The following is a 21,576-nucleotide window of genomic DNA, read 5'->3' as shown; positions in this document are numbered from 1 at the left end:
AATGCTTGCAGTTTTAAGACCTGTAGTGGAGCCTGTAGTTCTTTAAAAACTTTAACCTCTTGGCTCATTTAATTGCAGCTGTCACTGCAGAATCTTTTCCTTTGTGGTCAGCTCTCATAACCCATCCATCCTCCATCAAGGCTATGGGACATCTATGTATGTCCATTGCAGTATGTGAAAAAGATGCCTCTCCACGTCTTTAAAAACATTAGTAAAGGTGGAAGGCTGCCTTCCCTGTGACACTTATTCAGCTGTGCTGCTTTTTCAGCAGAAAAGAGCCATGCCATCTCTAAGAAATAGTATCAAGTTGAATTCTAGATCAGATACTGTAATCAATTCATTACAAGTAACCGTAAAATAATTAGCAGACAATATAACTAGTCTTGTCAGTTCAAAGAACGCATTGCTTGCGTCAAAGAACTCTTTCTATCTGATTTAAATAGAGGTCAACAAGTACATGCAGAGAAGCTGGATGACAAGAGGTTATTGGAATTGATACGAAGGTGCAATGAAGCACCTTTAATTGCAGCAAAGTATTTTAGATTGCCGCTGGAGTGTTTTGTGCTCTGGCTACTGGTTTTACGTTAGAGTTTGATTTGTGTGAATTATTCTCAAATAGCTTTGACCTATTTTTAATAACATTTATTAAAGATAAGTCATTTTCCAACATGCCTCCTTCAAAACAAGCAGCTGGCTTACGTTGTGGAATTTATTTAAACAGATACAACTTACGCATCCTGCTGCTGTTTGTCATAAACTAAATTAGGTTTTAGGACCTAGCATTTTCCATCCTGTTTTTTTCCCCCTTCCATGGGTCAGGAGTGTCATTGAGTCCAGTGCCATTGAGTCCAAGTTGAAGGCCTTTATGTGTTCTGGTGGTGCTGCTGTTTGAATTGTAGCACTCTTGAGAGGAACAATATCCTGCAAACTATACACATTTCATATTCATGTTTCCTAGAAGAATAGCAGGCTCCCTTAATGTGTGCTTCAAGTTTGAATCAATTTCTTTCTTTTCTAAAATTCAAACAATTTCAACAATGCTGAATTATGAGAAATTATTAACTTTCCTACGTGCTGTATGTGCTATCTCCTGAAGCTGAGCTTAGTTTATGTTAAATTTCAAATGTAGCAAATGCCTGTAAAGCCTTTATGGCTTGGAAAACAAACAATACAGAAGACATCTTTATTGAAAAGCGAACACGTCACTTGAAGTTCAAGAACTCATAATGGTTATTCCTCTGGTTCTGCCGACCAGGGCATGTCATTCAGTTTAACATGCCAGTCCAATAATCTCTTGGGCGTATGAGCTCCCTGCACACGCACCTCTCTCCCTTTGTGATGAGCACTTCTGTGTGCATTATTGCAAAATATGTTTGCTTCTGGATCTAGGAGAGTGTTTCTGAAATTCTGGCAAAATACATGAAAGCTAAAATATTCAATTAATCAATGATTTTGGAGAGAAAACATGGCATTCAAATTTTCACTTTAAGGAAATACGTTAGGGACTGTTTTTTCTATGAATCTTTTGCAGAATAAGTTCTAATGACATTGTCCTTCCTTATATCGTCTGGCTTTAAGTGGTGTTTTACTGAGTTGCACCACTAAGGGGCGACTTTCTATCTTAATTTGAAGATGTTTTCAAAAGTCCAGTCACCTTCAAGAAGCTCTCTGCTGGGGCCACTGTGTTGAATGTACACACAAATCTTAGGCCAGAGGGGCAGGGGAGTGAAATTTTATTTGTAGTGAAATATAAAGATCATAAGGCTTTTCAATCCTATCATCAGACTGACTTCTCTCAAGGCAGCTAAAACAGATAAACATTATACCAGTTTCTGTTAGGCTTATTTCAGCTATTTTCCCTTGCAAATTGGAACAGACAGGTTTTATTCAATATATAAGACATTAATTAAGATTAATTATATAACCTCAACAATGTGTGTTTTCCTTTCTGACTTCAGATAGTGCAGATTCCTTTCTGTGGTGAAATAGATTGTGAGGACTGGATCAAAAAGACAACTGCCAGGTAAATAAATGTTTGTGTATAGACATAACTGTACAAATACATAAGTACCAATTGAGATGCACACTTGCTCTGACAAAAATAGGAATTGGTCCTTGTAGTAGATGTTATGGGGCCCATGCTAAAGAATCAGCTAACCAAGAAGTGTAATTTTTCTAAAAGGGAAAGCACTTTTTTTCTAGACCTGTTGGAGGAACAGTTTACAGTGGAAGACCATGATCTATATTAAGGTGCCAAGACACCCTTTGGTTCATGGTTCACCGGAAGCCCTGCGACATCCCTACTAATTATGGGACACTAGCCTGTCCCTCATTTTTGTCTGTGCTCAACCTTTTGTCTTTGTAAAGCTCTCTTGCAAATCTATATCACTACCTTAACTTTACTCTTTGCGCAGCATTCCTTTGGTTCAAGAATGTTTTGATTTCTGCAAATCAGGCTCACATTAGGTCGTATGTGATACCTTTGGTTAGTGCACAATTGTGGGGCATTGCCATTTAGCTCAGTTTTGGGCATTAAAGGAAATTTGCTTTCCATTTCAGAGATCAAGACCTTGAGCCTGGCGCTCCATCCATGGGAGCAAAAAGTCTCTGCATCCCCTTCAAGCCGCTGTGTAAGCTGGAGAACGGAGCAAAATGTGTCTGTGGCAAGAACCTTGCCAAGTTCTACACCCTCTTTGGCCGTAGTTACTAAACTGCTAGTTTGAAACACCATTTTCTTTATCTTTCAAGCCCTCAACTTTTTGAAATAAAGACTGAAATCTTCCCAGATCCTATCACGTTTTTGTTACTTTTTAAAACAGCTGCAAATAAAGCCATACAGAGTCAAAGAGCCCCTCCACTCAGACTAGCAGTGATGCACAGACTTTTCTGTATACAACATCTCTAATAATAAATACATATTGTCAGCTACCACTTGGCTTCTTTTTTGCTTGTGGGATAAAATGGTTTGTGTGGTAAATAATGCCGTATGCAAAGGTTGGATGAATTCACATTAATACTGTAGTGTTCAACATTCTTGAATGAGCTGCAACACTTCATTCCATGAGTGGAAGATACTGTCTGCCTAAAGAGTGCTAAGTTTAAAGTTTTAAAATTGTGATTAGAAAACCAATTGTTAGAAAAACTTAAAAGTGTACAGGATAGTGCCCTCCAGACTACAACTCCCATGAGCTCCTGCCTATATGACCAGTGGTCAGGGATGATGGGATTTGTAATCCAGCATCTGGAGAGCACCGCATTAGTGTACATAATCTTCATTGGAAGCAACTTCAATGGATGCCACCTTGTTTAGTTTAAAGATCTGTGTCACAATGACCATTAAAACCAGTCATATTTCCAGCACCTGCAGATAGGACAGTTCCCTACCTTGTGCCTTTACCAAGTCATTTTTCACAAGATTTACAAGAATGCAACTATACTGTGATAATTGCTGATCATTCCTATGATTGGCAGGAATAGGGGAATCAATCCCCTTTAATTAATGGCCCAACAGCATGACAACATTGGCAACATATGAACCGATAGCTTAGAGGCCTACTTTCTTTGGGTAAATACAGTGATATTTGGAATTAGTTTACACAGAATATATTAGATTACTGACAGTTATGTGTACATTAGGATAATAAGAATAAGCATCTGTATATTAATATATGGTAATATAACAGGTTTTTTTAATCATTTTTTTCTTTTTCCCCTCACTACCTTTTTATAAATGAAATTCTCTTAATATCAATTTGAAAAATGATTGGCATGAACAGATGTAGTAGGGGAAACATTGAACAAGGCTGGCTTGGCTTCTGAGTCACTGCAGCTTCAAAGAAATGAATAGCAGATTCAGAACAACTCGATTTAAATAATGCCCACACTATGTCATTTGCTTGAGTTTGTGTCTCTTGATCACAATTACTTTGATTTTTTTTTTAAGGTTTCAGTAGGAACATTAATTCAATGAGCTGGTGTTAGTGTTTAAAGCCCTAAATGACTCCAAATATTTGAAAGAGCATTTCATACCCTACAGACCCTCTCAGGAGACCGGCCCTCTCTGTAGTTTGCACCCTCAGAAGTTCCTTTGCCCTGGCCTTGAAACCAAAACATAATTGGAAAAAGCGCTCCTGTAATTTATAGACAAGTGACTTTATGAGACATTACAATATGTAACTTTGGGTTGGATCATGGATACCACAGGTGATATTCCATGTTGCACAAGTGGACGTCTGTTTACGGGGTGGGACTTCTTCTTACAGCCCCCTGTGCATGCCTTAAATCAGCTCTGGAGAGTAAGGGAGAATAAATTAATGAGTAAACTCATTGCCACCTGACTGCCTCATGGGTGGTTGTTGTTCACATCCATCTAACTTGGGAGATAATGGAGTACGCCTTCAGGAGTCTGTGTGCCCCAGTCTGGGGAGGCAATGGAGTGTGTCTCCAGGGGTGAAGTCAAACTGCTGCGTTAGCACAAAAATGACCTTGCTGGGGCGCAAACCTGGGCAGTGCGTATGGAGGTCCTGAGCTGCCCATACAACAAGATCCACCTCTTGGCCTTGTTGAGGTGATCCAAAGGAAAGCGGAGCAATACATTTGGCACCAGCTTGGCTGCAGGAGTTGCTGGAAGGAGGTGTGCTCCTTAGGGACTCCCCTCCAGATGTGTATAGGGTTCAATCCTTAGCCTTTTCTTCTCCCAAAGATAACCCACAAGGCAGCAGAGGTTTAGGATCAGAGCTTTCCTTCATTGAGGGTTTGAGATCCATTGGCTACCCATGGTTTAGCCAGCCACTTGAGAAAGCAAGCTTTATTGAGTAACGTGTATTATATATAGCTAGTATTGATAACAATTTTCTTTCTGTGCTATCCTTGGCACTTGATATTGCCTGGAAATTAATTGTGAAAGAAATGCTGTTCATCCAACATGGTTAAAGTCTGCTCAAAGTACAGACATACCTCAGAGAAGTTGTGGGTTTGGTTCCAGATCACCACAATGAGGTGAATATTGCAATTAAGTGAGTCATACAATTTTTGTTTTGTTTCCCAGTAGATATAAAAGTTATGTTTACACTATACTAGCCTATTAAGCCACACATGCCCCAGCTGCAGGGGCAGGAGGGGGAAAACCCATGACCAGAAAAGGGGTGGTCGTGGTGGGGTAGGATGGGGACTGGTCTGCCTGCAGCTGCACCTGTGAACTCAGGAGCAATATCTGCGAAGCGCAATAAAACGTGTGTTGCACAAAGAAGTGGGAGCCATTAAAATATGTGTGCATGGAAAAATGGGCTAACTTGCACTGAAAGGTAAAAAGGTACCCCTGCCCGTACGAGCCAGTCGTGTCCGACTCTAGGGTTGTGCGCCCATCTCACTTAAGAGGCCGGGGGCCAGCACTGTCCGGCGACACTTCCGGGTCACGTGGCCAGTGTGACGAAGCTGCTCTGGCGAGCCAGCACCAGCGCAGCACACGGAAACGCCGTTTACCTTCCCGCTATAAAGCGGTACCTATTTATCTACTTGCACTTAGGGGTGCTTTCAAACTGCTAGGTGGGCAGGAGCAGGGACTGAAAGATGGGAGCTCACCCCGTCGCAGGGATTCGAACCGCCGACCATGCAATCGGCAAGTCCTAGGCACTGAGGTTTTACCCACAGCGCCACCCGCGTCCCTTGCACTGAAAGGTACATACTCCCAAACTGATAACCAGGATGGAGGATGGTGAACATCTGTTTGAAGAGGAGATGGGCTATCATCATCATCATGACGAAACTGAAAATGAACAAGCTAGACCTTCTATTTAACATGTGAAACTGTGACGCTGCTGTAGTTGCTACAGGAAAGTAACAGGCTGGACTCAACTCTAGGGCACGTCGTAGGGGATGTTCACCTGGTGGTGTCGTTTGGGATGGTCCAGTGCTTTATTTTAGAGTGCACAGCTCCCATTCCCTTACTTATTACTGTACATTAATGCATTTTTGCCCCAGAGAATGATGTTGCACCTTGAGGGGAGAGTCTTCCAGTGATAAAGATGTATGCTATGGGGTATTATCGTTCTTATTTTGTGGTGTAGCATCAAATAAAGTCTTATTCACACAACTCTTGGTTGAATAAGGATCTGGGAAATAATTTCAGCATCATAAAGTAACGTGTAAGGCAGTGATAATTGCAAGGTCACCACCTATTTTAACAATGGAAATAAATACAATTATGAAAGTGGGCAGGGGACATTCCTTGCAAATCCCAATTAGCTCTGGATTATTGGGATCTATTGTCATTTCCTAGGTGATTAGTTCCATAAGAAGCTACCAATTTCCACGACAATTAGCAACTGTACCAGCAATCAGCAGTTCCTTGGGGTTTTATATTGTTCCAGTGAGAAGCTGATTGTGTGAATAGCTGTCACCCATGATCTGATCGTGCAGATCACCAAGTTCTTCTGTCAACTGGGCCAAGAAACGTACTTCTGGGAATGAAGGGGCATGCAGTTTAAGATATACGGATTGGTATTACAAACATTCTTTTCTATAGTAAAAAAGGTAATGGTTTCAACTTAATGATTACCGTAAATTACCAGAAGGCTTAGTGAAATTATTATGTTTCTAACTTTGGACCCATTTAGGCAGTCACTTGGTTTATAAAAAGCATCAGGAATATGGAATTCCGGGCAATCGATGAAAAGACTGTCTGGTTTTTACAACTTTAGGCTTGTTTGCAGGAGAGTTTGCAGAATGACAGGCTACGTCCGTGACAGTGCCCTTAAATGACCAACTGGTCTTAAGCATATTTGAATGTGGACTTGCAAAGAAGAAAACCCTGTCAAACCACAAGCACACACACACACACACACACACACACGCACACACTAAGCAACTGGTTGCATGGCCAAGGACTCTAATTCAGAAAACCATTCCTCCATTCTTTGCCCAGGCTTATTTTTCTAGTTCCACTAATACTTGCATTCTGTCCACACGTCTGTGGTGTCCACTGTCCTTCAAAGAACGTAAGGAGACCCTGCTGGATCCCATCTAGTTCAATATCCTGTTCCCACAGGGGCCAACCAGTTACCTGTGGGGAACCCAGAAGCAGGATTTGAGCACCAGAGCCCTCTCCCCTCCAGTGGTTTCCAGCAGCTAGTACTCAGAAACATTGCTGTCTCCAGCTGTGGAGGCAGAGCACAACCACCATGCCCAGTAGCCGCCAAGAGACTTCTCCTCCATGAATCTGTCCAATCCTCTTTTAAAGCCATCTGGGTAGGTCCTGTGGGAGAGAGCTCCATAGTTTTACTATGCACTGTGTGAAGAGGTACTTTCTTTATCCTGAATCTTCCAATGGGGGAGGGGGATGCATAGCCTTGCCCCATTTTATCCTACAACAACCCCATGGTGTTGATTAGGCAGAGAGAGAGAAAATAACTGGCCCATAACTTAGTGGGAATCTGAACTTGCGTCTCCTCATCCTAATCCAATGCTGGATCTTACTTATGTAAGACCAATTTTGACTGCTTCATCCTCCCAATATAAAGGGTGTATAAAAATTAAATCAGGGGTCAGCAAACTTTTTCAGCAGGGGGCCGGTCCACTTTCCCTCAGACCTTGTGGGGAGCTGGACTATATTTTGAAGAGAGAGAAAAAAAGAATGAATTCCTATGCCCCACAAATAACCCAGAGATGCATTTTAAATAAAAGCACACATTCTACTCATGTTAAAACACCAGGCAGGCCCCACAAATAACCCAGAGATGCATTTTAAATAAAAGGACACATTCTAATCATGTAAAAACATGCTGATTCCTGGACTGTCTGCAGGCCGGATTTAGAAGGTGATTGGGCCAGATCTGGCCCCCGGGCCTTAGTTTGCCTACCCATTAATTAAATTGTACTTGTAATTTTGATTCAGAAAAAGGGTGTTGCAGCTCCCAGAAGTTTGGGAAAAGTTGACCTAGGCCAGAGGAGATGCCTTCAAGATACTGTGAACTACATCTCCCATCATGTTGCCTGGGGCAGATGGGAGTTTGAACCCATCAATACCTGGCATCATGTTTTCTACCTCTGGCCTAGGCCAAGGTCCTGCTCAAGGCCTCACTCCTCCCCTCCAGCACCCAATGAACCTCTGTGAACAATAAGGCGGGCGCCCCAGCTGTGAAGAATTGTTGCTGCAGCCTCAAACGTTAGAACCCCGGGCAATGAGACAAACAAACAGCTTGTTTCATTTGATATCTTAGTTTCCTTTACGCACTTATTGAGTGGCGGCCTCCACGCGATAACCCCCTGGCTTAATTGCCCTTTAAACTGGTTTTATTGCTTTAGTGCATCTTATAAAAATTAGCTTCTAAACACAAGCAGCAGCAGACAATAAAAAGGGGAGACCTGCCAATCGTTGCTTGCTAATCCTGCAAAGACCCTTCTAGCAAGCACAGAGAACGCTTCTCAGCCATGGGTCGCTACACAGGACGGAGCAGCCGGCTTTTCTTCATGTGCATTGTGACTTTTATGCTTTTTGTGGGCGAAATGGTGGTGGGCTACATAGGTAACTCCCTCTCTCTCACGTCGGACGCTTTTGCTGTCCTGTCTCACCTGATCTCTATGATTGTCGGCTTGCTGGGCGTAAGAGTCAGCCGCATTCGGTGGCACAAGAACGGCACCTTTGGCTTCCCACGGGCCGATGTGGTGGGTGCATTTGGCAACTCTGTCTTTGCCACGGCCCTCATGTTCAGCATCCTGATCGAAGCCCTGAAGAGGTTCCTCAACCCACAGAAGACTGAAAATGCACTGTTTGTCCTAATCGCTGGACTTGTAGGGCTGTTCTTCAACGCGGTCAATTATGTCGTCTTTCTGGACTGTTGTTACTGCCGTGACTCTGTTGACCAAGACACGGAAACAGGTAAGGAATTTTTAAAAATCACTACTTTGTCCATAACTAATACTTCTAGACATAGGTTGACACGTTATTAAGGGGTGGTTTTTTTGGGGGGGGGGTTTGCTCCTTGATGCAGACACTAAACTTTTAAATAGTTCAATATGTGGCATGATCAAAAGCAATCATGTGTTGGCCTTTTTTTAAATAACAAAAAATTATTACAATGCATCACAAGCCACAAGCTTTTGGCAAGTTACTGAGAACTTACCAGTGTGGCATTTCCCCTTATCAAAACACAACTCAGTTAGATTTGGAAGCAACCCTAACTACTTCTATTGGAAATAAAACTTTGAGGCTATGGATATTTTCCATTAGCTTTGATGAAATCATGGCTATTCAGCTGAGTCTATACTCTTCAGAGGTGGAATGACTGGTAATTTAAAACTAGACGAATTCTATTGCTGTTTGGTTAGTCTGAGCCTTTCCCAGAATATTAAATCAGTATGCTTTCCATTAATATTTTTCTTAGGCTACTCAATTAGAGAAGGTCCAGTGATAACACCCTTTCCTGATTTAGGTGAGTCTTGAAAATGCCTTATTCCATATGTACAGAAGTAGGTACAACATATACTATTCTATATGTATGCATTGGCACTAAGAATGTGTGTGAGAGTGACTGTGCGATCAGGGCTACATTGCTGATTTGTTGTTGCTGCTACTGCCTATTTGCGTTATGAGAAAGAGAAGTGTCATCTCACTGTTCCTTGAAATTAAGTAATCTACACTGCTGACTGAATTCTGTCAAGAGAATACTAGAAGTCTGGGAAAAGGCCAAACAGTAGAAATGGAAATCTGAATCCCCTAAGCGACTTTAAAAATAAATAAATCAGCATCTGCTTAAATCATCAGGAGCTTTATGGCACATTACGTAAGTAAGTTCTGGGTCCAGAATTAAGAAGCTGCACTATAATAGGCAACATTGCACTGCACTGCCAATGGGGGGTCACATTTGTTCTTGCTTTAAAAAGCTATACACATTTCATTGGATATAACTAGTTTGTACCAATATATTATGTCAAAGGTATATGATTTCTGATTTTAATTATTGTTATGAGCCACCTCTTCTGACGGCTGGGCAAGTTGCAAATGTGTTACACAATTAAAATAAAATAAAAGTTTGAAAGTTGTGTGTCGACTCTTTTTTCTCATTAGGATCTTGGGGAGAACACATAATCACTCCACTGTTATTTTCTTGGTCAACCAAGTTTGATATTATTTATTAAATGTATTAAATGTATGCCCCACCCTTCCTCCCAAAGGCAAACATTTCGGTAATAACAAATACAATTAAAAATGAGATAAAGCAAATTTAAGAGCAAATTCTGTGTCTGGATAGGCTTGCTGAAACAGAAAAGTTTTCAGCAGGTGTCTAAAGGAGCACAGTGACTGGGCCTCCTAATTCTCTTTCTCTCTTTTGATGGAAATTGTGTGAGTCACCAATGCCCTAATGCTAAAGCAGAGCATTTGAAAAGTCAGTTGTCATGTCATGCTCTACCAGGACATGGGTGACCGACTTGATGTTCTCCAGATCCTGTTGGCCAACAGCTCTTATCCCCGCTGACCATTGGTCATGCTGGCTGCACCTGATGGGAGTTGGAGACCAACAACACCTGGGATGGCTATCCCTGGACTAGGCTAACATTTAGGTGTCAGAGATAAATGTTTGTCTAAACATGAACATCTGGAGTCACTATTCTGGCCAAATAAACTTGTAGAATTGGGAGATGTGGTGGCAGATCCAGTAAATTCCCTGCCCTTTCAGCTTGAGTGGTTTCTGGAGCGTATTCATGGACCTATAGTACCTCCCCACAGTGCAGGAGCAATGGAAACCGAATGTAGAGGACACATTCCAAGCTATGCAATCCACATCTCATCACACTCTGCCCTTAGTGATAACTGTGCAGCCCGTTGACGTCAATGGACAAGCCAATTATTGCTTTCTAGCAATTAATAATCTGGTTGTTGTATAAATGACTATTAGCTAGCTTTGCACTTTGGCCACAATTATTAAGAATCCTTCGGAGGTAACCTAGAAACAACATGCCATCTTACAGAGTTACTCCTTTTGAACAGACTTGGAGCCAAATCACACATTCTTTTAGGTGGATTTTTTTTAAAATGTGCCCCTCAAAATGCCAAGTGGGAATCTGGCAAACAGGTGTTCAAATGCATATCTCATACAGGTACGTTTCGCAGGATTGGCTATAGCTCCTTCTTGAATATGCAAAGTTATTGTTCCCTGAGATCGTACAGGGAGCACAATTAGAAGTGCTGGTGCTTATCTTCAAAGTCCTTCAGGGATGGAATCCAGATACCTGCAGGAACACCTACTCTCATATCAACCTGCTTATAAAGTGAGGCAATCTTTTGAGGATATCATCCAGATGCCCTACCTGAGGTAAGGCAGGTAGGACTAGAATGGAGATCTCCTTAGTATACTAGTGGCACTGCTTGTCAAATTCCGTCAACAAGGAAGTTTGCCTGGTGTTCACAGTATTATCCTTTCAGTGTTGAGTGAAGATGCTTCCCCTCTCTGCACTATTATAACTTTTATTATTATTACTTTGGATTGGATCACATCCACACCATGCATTTAAAACTCTCATTCCACAATGGCTCCTTCCAAATATCCTGGGAACTCTGGTTTGTTACGTGTGCTGACCTCAAAGACCTACAATTTTCAGCACCCCAAACAAACTATAGTTCCCAGGATTCTCCATGACTGTTAAAGTGCTGTAATAGTGCCTTAAATGTAGGGTGTGCATGTGACCTCTCTGTTCTTATTCTACCTAATTTTGCAGTTATCCTTTGAAATTTGCACTTCTCTGAGTTTTGCAATGCAATTCTCCGACTGAGAATATGCACACCAAAAAGTGTGCATTAGGTAAAAGTGCACACAAAAATGTGTGTGTAAGAAAATAATGTAAAAAGGGCATTCTGTGAGGAGAAACAGCTGGAAAAAAAATATGTACGTTAGATAAAACTGCATGCAAAAATGTCTATATTAGGAGAAGCATACATGAAAAGCTATAGCTCAGTGATGAAGTATCTGTTTTGAATGTAGAAGTTTCCCTGGTCCAATCCCCAGAGTCTCCACGTAGGACTGAAATCTATCTGAAATCCTTGTGAGCCAGCACTATTCAGTGTAGATTATGCTGAGCTAGCTGGACCAATGGTCTGGATTCATTATATAGCAGCTTCTTAAGTTCCTATGAAAATGTATATGAATTTTTGTCAGGATCTTTAGAAACTTCACAAACTGATGTGGACATAGTCAATCTGAACATAAGACAGGAAAAACACGGAGAAACCAAAATAGACCAATATGTCCATAAATCCTAAATACAATCCTGGGAGGCAGGATAGTTATATTAGACAGAGACTCATCCAAGGCGACACAATCTTTATGTCACAACCAAATTCCAGCCACTGTCTCGTGCTACCTTTATTTTCATCAGTGGCTTTCTCCACAAGGAGTCTGAAACTTAACTGGTTCATTGAGGATGGAGAAGTCCCTGTGCTAGGTTTGTAATCGGCTTCCCCATAAGCAATCAGGTGCAGGCAGTTATGGCCTGACATCATTAAGAGGGTTGAGATCTAGAAAATTCAGTAGTTACGAACCCACTGAATGGCTAAGCATGAGAACAGAAAGACAGCTATGGTCTGCCACAAACTGGTCTGCAGAACATAAGAAAACAGGAAGTGTCCTGCTGGATCAAACCAAAGTACTATTTAGCAGTTTGTTCTCACAGCAACCCACAAGCAGGACCTGGGTGCAATATGATCCTAAGCAATTGGGATGCACAGAGGTAAGATATAGCCATCCTGGCTAGTAGTCGTGTTGCCCCAGTTTAATCCTTGCACACATAATTAATAATGTGACTGGAGGTTTAAGCAACAGTAAAGAGGATAAATGATGCTAAAACTATGCTACTCACAGAATGAGTTTTTTTTTCACCTTAATGTTAGTGTCTCAATTTCACTTAGATCTGCTTGATATTTCAACTGTTATTTGAATAAATGGGAACTGCAAATGCTATTCAGATAAAATATTATTCTTTCCTCGACAGAACTTGGCAAGCCAATTTGGGATATTAAACATAACCGCAATCATATTCTTGTCTGCTGCAATTTGATAAGGCAGTGTCATTTACAGCATCCGCTTCCAACTTGGCAGTAAAACACTATTGCCACTATCCAATCTGGCAGCATTGGCGGGCATCAGTTCAGTTGGGGAACAGAAAAGAAAGAATCCCACCTTCTGACGGTAAGAGCTGTTCCACAGTGGAACAGACTCTCTTGGAACGTGGTGGGTTCTTCTTCAAGGGAGGAATTTAAGCAGAGGTGGCCATCGGCCATGGGTGCTTTGGTTGAGATTCCTGCATTCCAGGCGGTTGGACTAGATGACCCTCATGGTCCCTTGCAACTCTATAATTCTATGACACATGCAGGATATAGTGAAGATATAGCATATCTTCTTCACCAACAAGCAGCAGAGCCATTTTTCTTCTCTCAGGAGAAAATGATACTTCTTTTGTGCATGGTGGTGGGGAACAGATGCTGTCTCATTGGTTTTTGAGGATGAGAATATCATATAATGGATGAATTTTGTAACAGGCAAATAAGTGCTTAAGGTGTATGACTTGGACAATACAGAAAATGTTGTGTCTTTTTGTTGTTGTTGATTTGTAAGCTTTTGGTGAAAAGAGCTATACTGTTGCTTGTGATTTCAATTACTTCCAGATTTTTTTCATGTTGTCTAATCTATGCCCATTGAACCATAATATTCCTTGACGCTGGGTAACTTTCCCTCCCATCCTGCAATGTTTAATATGGGTGATTCACTGAATTTCAAAAGAGGTTATTCAATGGCAACATTAATTCCAATAATTCCAAATTAATTTTAGCTGATAACATTTCAAAACACGTCATCCGCTTAAATTAATTTGGAATTATTGATGAAGATCCATTTGCAGATTTGCACCATGCATTTAAAGTATATTAGTTTCTCCCAAAGAATCCTGAAAACTGTAGCTTCTCCTTCACAGAGCTACAATTCCCAGTGCTACAGTTCCCAGGATTCTTTGGGGGGAAGCCAGGTCTTTAAATGTGCACTGATTGTAGTAGCATTGGATTCATGTAATAATAATGATGTTGTTGTTGTTGATGATGATAATAAATTTTATTTATACCCTGTCCTCCTTGGCCAGGACTGGGCTCAGGGCAGCTAACACCAAGTATATGATACATTAAAAACACAATCAAACAATGAATTAAAATACAGCTTAAAATTAAAATCAGGATGAAATTAAATGGCAGCCCACGAATGATAAGATAATCTTATCTAAAATACAGACTAGTCTTCAGATTTGATTCCAGCTTGTATAAGAGACAGTGAAACTGAAAAGGGCATAATTGGTAATATTGTAAGTACTGTATCTGCTTTTTAAAAGAATCCTTGAGCTTGAAGGAAGCAGAACATAAAAAATCCTGGGGCTTAAATGTTTTCTGGAGATGCTTATATGGGTTTTAATGAGAATATACATAAGACAACACAATTATGCTGAAAAACAAGCTTTTGGGCTGGGCGAACCTGCACTTAAATTTCTTATCCTCCATTGCTCTTTCCAAGATTATTTTGTGGCCATTTTGGCTCTGGGCTCAAACGGGGCAGGGGACACCATAAATATTGGTCAATAATTTAAGATATGATGAGCATTTGCAAATAACAGGGAGATTATAGGATCGCCAGCTCTTTATGATAAAGACGAGTTCACACCCATAGCTGCAAAACATGGTCGTGAGCGGGGAAAACCGATACACCCTAATGTGTGAGTGGCAGCGTCCTAAATGATCCCCAGGAGCGGCAGGTGAAACCTACACCTGTCCAACATCTTCCCTGTTTAAAGGTAAAGGAGGCAGAGATGCTGAGATGGCTCTTGTACCTTGGCCGGGTGCACGGCAAGCACGTGGGCGGGGCGGCGAGTTGGCAACCGGCGCTTTTCCCCCTTTATCCTTTAGCGTTGATGGATAAGAAATTGCGGACGGCGGCAAATCTCGCCGGGCGCTGTCGGTGCAGAAGGGCGTCGGTGCCGCCCCTGCCGCGCCTCTATAAAAGCAAAGTGCAGAGTCACCAGCCGCGGCAGGGCGCGCAAAGCACTTGTTGCCAGGCGGCGGAGAGGGCCAGCAGCGCCGCGCCTTCGCCTATCTGCCCGCCGGTCCAAAGGCTCAGCCAGCCCGACGGAGGGGGCGACGGCGAAGCAGCAAGCCATCCCGGAGGCTCGCTCGGGGGCTGGAGCCCAGGAAGCCCCTCGAGGGCTTCAAGGGTAGGGGCGCCCTCCTCTCCAAGCGCGCCGCTTCCCGCTTCGCCATGGGGCGCTACACGGGCCAGACGTGCCGCCTGATCTTCATGCTGGTGCTGACGGCGGGCTTCTTCGTGGCCGAGATGGTGTCGGGCTACGTGGGCAACTCCATCGCGCTGGTGTCCGACTCCTTCAACATGCTCTCCGACCTGATCGCGCTCTGCGTGGGCCTCTCCACCGGGCGCATCTCCCGCCGCCGCCGCCGCCGCAGCCCCGACGCCTCCTTCGGCTACGGCCGCGCCGAGGTGGTGGGCGCCCTCTGCAACGCCGTCTTCCTGGCCGCGCTCTCCTTCACCATCCTCGTGGAGGCCCTGCAGCGCCTGGCCAGCCCCCAGGCCATCCGCGACGCCGAGCTCATCCTCATCGTGGGCGCGCTCGGCCTCGCCGTCAACCTCGTGGGGCTCCTCGTCTTCCAGGACTGGGCCTCCTGCTGGCCCGCCTGCCTCCGACGCGGCCCGTCGGCCAAGGCCGCGCCAGAGCCCAGCCTCGACGGAGACCCCGAGCCCGGCGCCGCCGCGGCCCCCGAGGGCGCCCTGCCAGCGGCCCTCGACCTTGACCTGGAGTCTTGCAGCGTGGACGGAGCAGGTGCCTCTCGGTTTCCTCCTTCACTGATCCCTCGCCTCCTTTCCTCTCTTCACCTCTTTCTTTCTTTCTTTCTTTCTTTCTTTCTTTCTTTCTTTCTTTCTTTCTTTCTTTCTTTCTTTCTTTCTTTCTTTCTTTCTTTCTTTCTTTCTCGCTTTGTTCTTATTTTCCCCATATTCTCTTCTTTGGGGGCAGATTTTTTCCATCAGTTTTCTTTGCATCAGTATAATTCGTTTCCCACCCACCTCCTTTCCTTAACTTGTACATTTCCCCACACTTATAATTATAATTCTTCTATTTATATCATGATGAATAAATATATTTATCCAGCTCTATATGCTTTCTTCCCTCTTGTTTTTCACTGCCACCCCATCACATCCCCCACTCTTGTATTAGTACTTTTTTGCTTTATTTATATTACATTTATAGCTCACCTTTTCTCTGGGGAGTGGTATGCACTTCTCCTCGTCTCCATTTTGTCCTCACAGCAACCCTGTGGGGTAGGTTAGGCTAAGAGACAGGGAACCAAGATCATCCAGTGAGCTTTTTGGCTGAGGGGGCATTTCAAAGCCCATCATTCCAACCACCACACTAGCTCTCTTTCGTTTTAAATCTTCCCTAAAGTTCTCAAATCCTCAGCTTTCCCTATTCTTACTTTTCTCTTTCCAACCTCTTTTTCCTCCACCTCCATCTAGTCTCTATCTACTCTCTAGGTGATAGGAATACAGGCCAAGTACAAAAAAATATGTGCAGATTTTACTGTAGAATGCCAGTTAAAAGTGGGTATAGTTAAATAATGTTATACTGACTTTTAGGTAGATTATATGAGGCAGATTTCCCATGCCATCATCACCTTTCTGGTTTGTTATTTTTCTCTCCACACTTCTCTCTCTCTCTCTTTTGTTTACACCTTCCCCCCTTCTTTTCTATTCCTTCCTGTTCCCTTCTCGCATGTTTATTTGCCCTCCTTTCATTTTTGGTATCCTTCCCTGGCAATATTTTCTCTCTGTGTTAGTTTCTTTTTCTTCAAATATTTTTTTTTTGGGGGGGTGGGGTATTTTGTTTTTGCACTTTGCCCTTTTGCTCATGAAATAAATATAAACATTGTGTGGGAGTTTGCAGAGCTTTTAAGCACAAATAAATAACCGCGATTTATATGCATTGGAGTTTGTTTACTTTCCGCATTTCCATGAAATTATGCATCAGCTACCAGTTATGATTGCACGTGTGTTGTCTGCATGCAGGCGTGGGAGGGTCATTGCTAAAGCGTCTGGTACCGTTTAAGATTTAAGTTGGTTTTGAAAAGATTGGTGTTTTTTCTGTTTGTAGAACTTATACACAACACAGCGTTTCTTCTTTGAATGCAGGTGACACCATAAATACCCAGAATAAGCCTGAAGATGAAGTGATACAGAAAAAAGAGAAAAAATCCGAAGCTTTGAATATCAGAGGTAATACAAGATAGACAACTTATCCAGTTTTGGGGGACCCTCTTTATTGGCGACCTGTTCCGGTTTATTCCCACCGTTTCTAAATACATTTATAGCACAAGATCAGTGGCGTAGGAAGGAGGGACGGAGGGGGCGGTCCACTCCAGGTGCCACTCTGGGAGGGGTGACAAGATGGCCCCTGCCTCCCCCCAGCTGTAGAGCGGCCGAGGGTGCCTGCAGTCCGTATGGGTGCTGCCACTCTCATGTGCGGTCTGTACGGGCATCCGTATGGGCTGCAGCTCTCACGTGCGGCGGCCATACAGGCTGCCTCTTGCACGGCGACCGTATGGGCTGCCACGCGTGCACAGTCTGTACTGGCCGGGTCTGGAGAGGGTTCTTCCTCCACTGTACAAGATGTCAATAAATCATATTTAATCCAACAAGTTATTAAATTACAGACCAAATAAAAAGAATACAGATAGACTATAGCTGCTCAGATGCAGCCAAGTTGACTCCTGGAAGGCCAAGTTTAGAATGCTTTACACATGATGAAGTCCATGTATCTGACACATTAACAATATCAAATGATCCAGCTTTCGGCTTGTGGTCGAAGAGCTTAGGGACACTCCGCATTTTATTTTTTACTTACACAGGCATAGGAGAACATAAGTGTGTGAAGATCATGTGCCCATGTGCTTTACTGCATGTCTTCTTCTTTGGCGATCACCCATAGCCAAGTAAAATTGTCTTTGCCATGAATATGGTCTTAACAGTGTGTCCATAAGTGACTGTGGAGGCCAATTCTGGGTCAGTGGGAAGCCACAATAGATGGTGGTTTCTCACTATGTGTACATGTGGCAAAATGGACTCATTGCAGTCTTCACACTTTTTCACTTGCATCGCTGAGGACCCATCTAAGTAAAATTTTACTTGTAATGTCCTCTATAGTTTGCTCTTCCATTCTTAAAGTTAATGCTTTGAATCTAATACCAGTGCTCACGTGAATGTAGTCATTCTGTGACAACATTAGGAATTATGGGTCTAGGTCACATGTGAAAGCGGAACCTTGATTTTAATATTGTCCTATTTATTAAAAGTTAGGTTCAAAAGCAAGTTTTGACCGAGCTCTGGTTGACATCTACTGCCTTTGAACCACCCAAAATCTGATCATCAAAGCAAATGTTTCTCCTGTCCTTTATTTCAGGTGTTCTTTTGCATGTGATGGGGGATGCTCTTGGCTCAGTTATCGTTGTAGTGGCTGCTTCCATATTCTATGCACTTCCTCTGGATGAGAACACCCCATGCAACTGGGAGTGCTACATTGATCCAAGCCTGACCATAATTATGGTGATCATCATACTCTCGTCAGCCTTCCCGCTTATCAAGGAGACGGCAACAATCTTACTGCAGATGGTTCCCAAGAGTGTTAATATGCAGTTGCTGAGTAAGTTGCACTTTACTGCCGAAGCACTTAAAAAGCCAGTGTTATTCCTGGAATTACATTTCTGGATTATGCTCTACATTCTCAGGAGCTTTGAGAAACTGACTCACATGGTGGTGTCTTAGCAACATGACTCAAATCTTGGTGGATTAGTGAAAGCATGCATTTCGAGAACACAGTACTCATGCAAAACAGCAGGCGTTGAGCTGCTGTTCCCTGAAATCACTGCATACATCTATAGATGTAAGAAGGTAGAAGGATAACGGTTAAGTGCCCAGAAGGCATTGTTAGTTGGGCAGTATAAAAATAAATCTTTTGTCTTATGCACACACTCAGACCATGTGAAGGTTTGGGGGCTTTTTTTGCTTTTGAATTTAAACTTGTGCAGAAAGTTTCCAAGTCTCCAAGACATATCCCCCCCCCGAGTTATGCCGTCCCATGGGGATAGCTTTCCAGCTTGGGGGGTGGGGGTGGGAACCTGATGTTGCCATTTGTATGTTTTAAACCTCATGCAAGGCATAAATACCCAGCGCTGGGTTCCCTAAAATTATGCTGGTACCTAATCCATACAGATACTTGCCATTTAGCAGGGTCTGTTTTTAGTACCTCACATTTGATTCAATCAGCTAATGTTTCCAGAACTTGTGCTCCACTTCACTGTTTTCCTATCGTGTGTGGTGCTGTGCTGATGCCCCTGCAGCCCAGGAAGACTCTAGGCATAGTTTAGCATGGTCCAGTTGTCCTGCTTCTTCCAGGAATGTTTTGGATCTGGCCATGAACCCTCCCGTAAAATGTATTTGTCCTGGAAGGTTCTCTCTGCTTTTGCAGTGTGCTGCTGAACAGTGTTTCTGATCAAATCACTGCTGCCAGTAGACCCTTCATGAAATCTCATTGAGTTTATTTTCTGCTTGTTTTTATTGTCCTCCCTCCCCACCAAACAGCAAACAAGCTTCTCGAAGTGCCAGGCATTACCAGCATTCACGAGGTGCACGTCTGGGAGATGGTCAGTGGGAAGAACATTGCCACCCTCCATGTCAAATGCCACACCAGTTCCGATTACCAAGACGCTTCGCAGAAGATGAGGGAGTTGTTCCACGAAGCGGGGGTCCACTCAGTCACCATCCAGCCAGAGTACACCGACCAGAAGAACCCCGAAGTCCTGTGCAGCACTCCGTGCATCTCCAGAGCTTGCGACCCGCAGCTGTGCTGCAGCCAGCAGGAAGCGGCCCTGGCTGAGGTCAACGGCTACAACGAGAAGAAGAGCAGCCTGTCTCCCTCGCTGCACAAAGTCTTCCACAGGAAAGACGTGGTGGAGATTCCCAATGAACCCACGTGGGCCGAGGAGCCTGTCAAAAAGCACAGCTGCTCAAAGGACAGTTACAAAGAAGCAGGCGATGACAAGCCCTATATAAACAGCACACAATTCTAGGCAGCTTGGGCTCACGCTTGGCGACTGCTGTTCATCTAGGGCAAAGTTATCCGTGGCAATGCCCCCTTGGCTAAAAAGCTGCTGGCAAGCACTTGCCACAGGCCTGGGGAGTGGCGTTTGACAGCTGGGTGTCCAATGTGTAGCATAAGAGGGCATCTGGAGCAGGTGTTCCTGGCTTGTATCTAAAGGTCTAGCTGTGCAGGTAGAAGGCCCTTCTTTCCATGCAGCCACTGGTACCTTCAGCCCTGCAGTTCTGAAAAGAGGGACATCCCAGGAAAGCAGACGTGCCTTTTAGCCATCCCTTGTTTTCAAGGAGTGTTTCTGGCATTTGCCAAATATGTCCAGTGCCATTTTGACACTTAATTCCTTTTCCTCCAGGGGTAAATACCTTATGGCTGAGCACACTGGTTTTTTACCTCTGTCTTTAGCGAAATGTGGTGCTTGTTATAGGTCTCTTAGTTCCCTATGATTGGGCTGCCCCAAAGCACCATTATGAAGGAATGAAAGTAGGTGGTAGTTTCATTAGTCTTGTTTCCAATTGCCTCTTAAAATTAGAAGTTTACTTAAAATTAGAAGTGGGATTTCTGGAAAAGTGGGGTGGAGGGCACCAAGTGGGGGGAAAGGCTGGCCTAAGGGGTTGTTAGGCAGGTTTACCTAAACGCTGGCAATGAAATATGGTTATGATTCACCAAAGTATTGCTGCTCTTTATTATCAGTTGAAAGCACCGTTGAAACAAATGATTCTCTCTCCTGTCTGTATATTTTCCTGCCATTTCAGTGAATGAATGTATGGATTTTTGTAGCATGAGTTGAGACTGTTGTGTTTTAGTATGTGCCCATCTGTAATATTGATTTTTTGTATACAGGTTATATATTTATATTCCCCCAATCATATCTTAAATAGCTTAACTTCTTAACTGTACTCTGCATATTTCCAAAATAACAAACATATTTTGTTTGAGGGGTGATGGTCCGTGTCGTTCCTATTTCCAAAATGTCCGCCGCAAATAAACATGTCATATATCTTACTTGGAAATATAGCTCATGTTCCTACTCATTTTTTCCCCTTTAAGAAATGGGCACCTCTTGCAAATGTGTCTGTGTGCAAGTGAGAGGTTTCACCAGCTTCAAATATCCATGTCAGTGAGTTAACATCAGGGAATATAGAAATCGTCAGGATACATGTTTGCCAAAGAATGTCTGTGGCAGCTTGATACAATCCATCCAAGGCAACTCTCAGGAGAAGCAAGGGTTTTGACTTTTATACTGCTCTAACTTTTGCGGATCAGGAAGAGTCGAGATTCCCCCCTTGCCAAAAAACTCTAATTTGTTCCTTCCTATAGTTTCTATAAACATGTAATTGCATGTGCTGCTTTGCTCCTAGAGCGGCTCCTAGACTTGACCTGTTGTTGTTTTCACCC

At 43.2% G+C, this 21,576-nt stretch overlaps 2 protein-coding genes across 8 annotated transcripts in view; both read left to right on the top strand.

Moving 5' to 3' along the window:
- EPRS1 (glutamyl-prolyl-tRNA synthetase 1) overlaps positions 1-2,928 on the top strand; it is a 38,808-nt gene extending 35,880 nt beyond the window's left edge. For all 6 annotated transcript variants that reach the window (XM_081903655.1, XM_081903656.1, XM_081903657.1 and 3 more), the window contains 2 exons: positions 1,959-2,023; positions 2,560-2,928. In XM_081903655.1, the coding sequence (XP_081759781.1) occupies positions 1,959-2,023; positions 2,560-2,710 (216 nt within the window). In that variant the 3' untranslated portion in view covers positions 2,711-2,928. The remainder of the gene's footprint in view (positions 1-1,958; positions 2,024-2,559) is intronic.
- Positions 2,929-8,341: 5,413 nt separating this feature from the next.
- Positions 8,342-21,183, top strand: SLC30A10 (solute carrier family 30 member 10). Of its 2 annotated transcripts, XM_081904205.1 has the most exons (5): positions 8,342-8,875; positions 9,381-9,428; positions 17,223-17,306; positions 18,490-18,729; positions 19,668-21,183. In XM_081904205.1, exons 1-5 carry the CDS (start codon positions 8,428-8,430, stop codon positions 20,153-20,155), a joined length of 1,308 nt encoding a protein of 435 aa, XP_081760331.1. In that variant the 5' UTR covers positions 8,342-8,427; the 3' UTR covers positions 20,156-21,183. The 2 variants fall into 2 exon arrangements, with proteins under 2 accessions (XP_081760331.1, XP_081760330.1); XM_081904204.1 differs by lacking the exons at positions 8,342-8,875; positions 9,381-9,428 and adding an exon at positions 14,790-15,858.
- The last annotated feature ends 393 nt before the right edge of the window (positions 21,184-21,576 follow it).

This window comes from Podarcis melisellensis (assembly GCF_964234715.1).
Source record: "Podarcis melisellensis genome assembly, chromosome: 3".
Lineage (NCBI taxonomy): Eukaryota > Metazoa > Chordata > Lepidosauria > Squamata > Lacertidae > Podarcis > Podarcis melisellensis.
This window is presented reverse-complemented; position numbering and strand designations above follow the sequence as displayed.

Bases quoted from the DNA above. Each gene is read 5' to 3' on its own strand.
- SLC30A10 (XM_081904204.1), top strand. From the start codon at position 15,282: ATGGGGCGCTACACGGGCCAGACGTGCCGCCTGATCTTCATGCTGGTG. The intron at 17,307-18,489 runs GTAATACAAGAT...CCTTTATTTCAG, and splicing joins CGAAGCTTTGAATATCAGAG to GTGTTCTTTTGCATGTGATG. The intron at 18,730-19,667 runs GTAAGTTGCACT...CCCACCAAACAG, and splicing joins TGTTAATATGCAGTTGCTGA to CAAACAAGCTTCTCGAAGTG.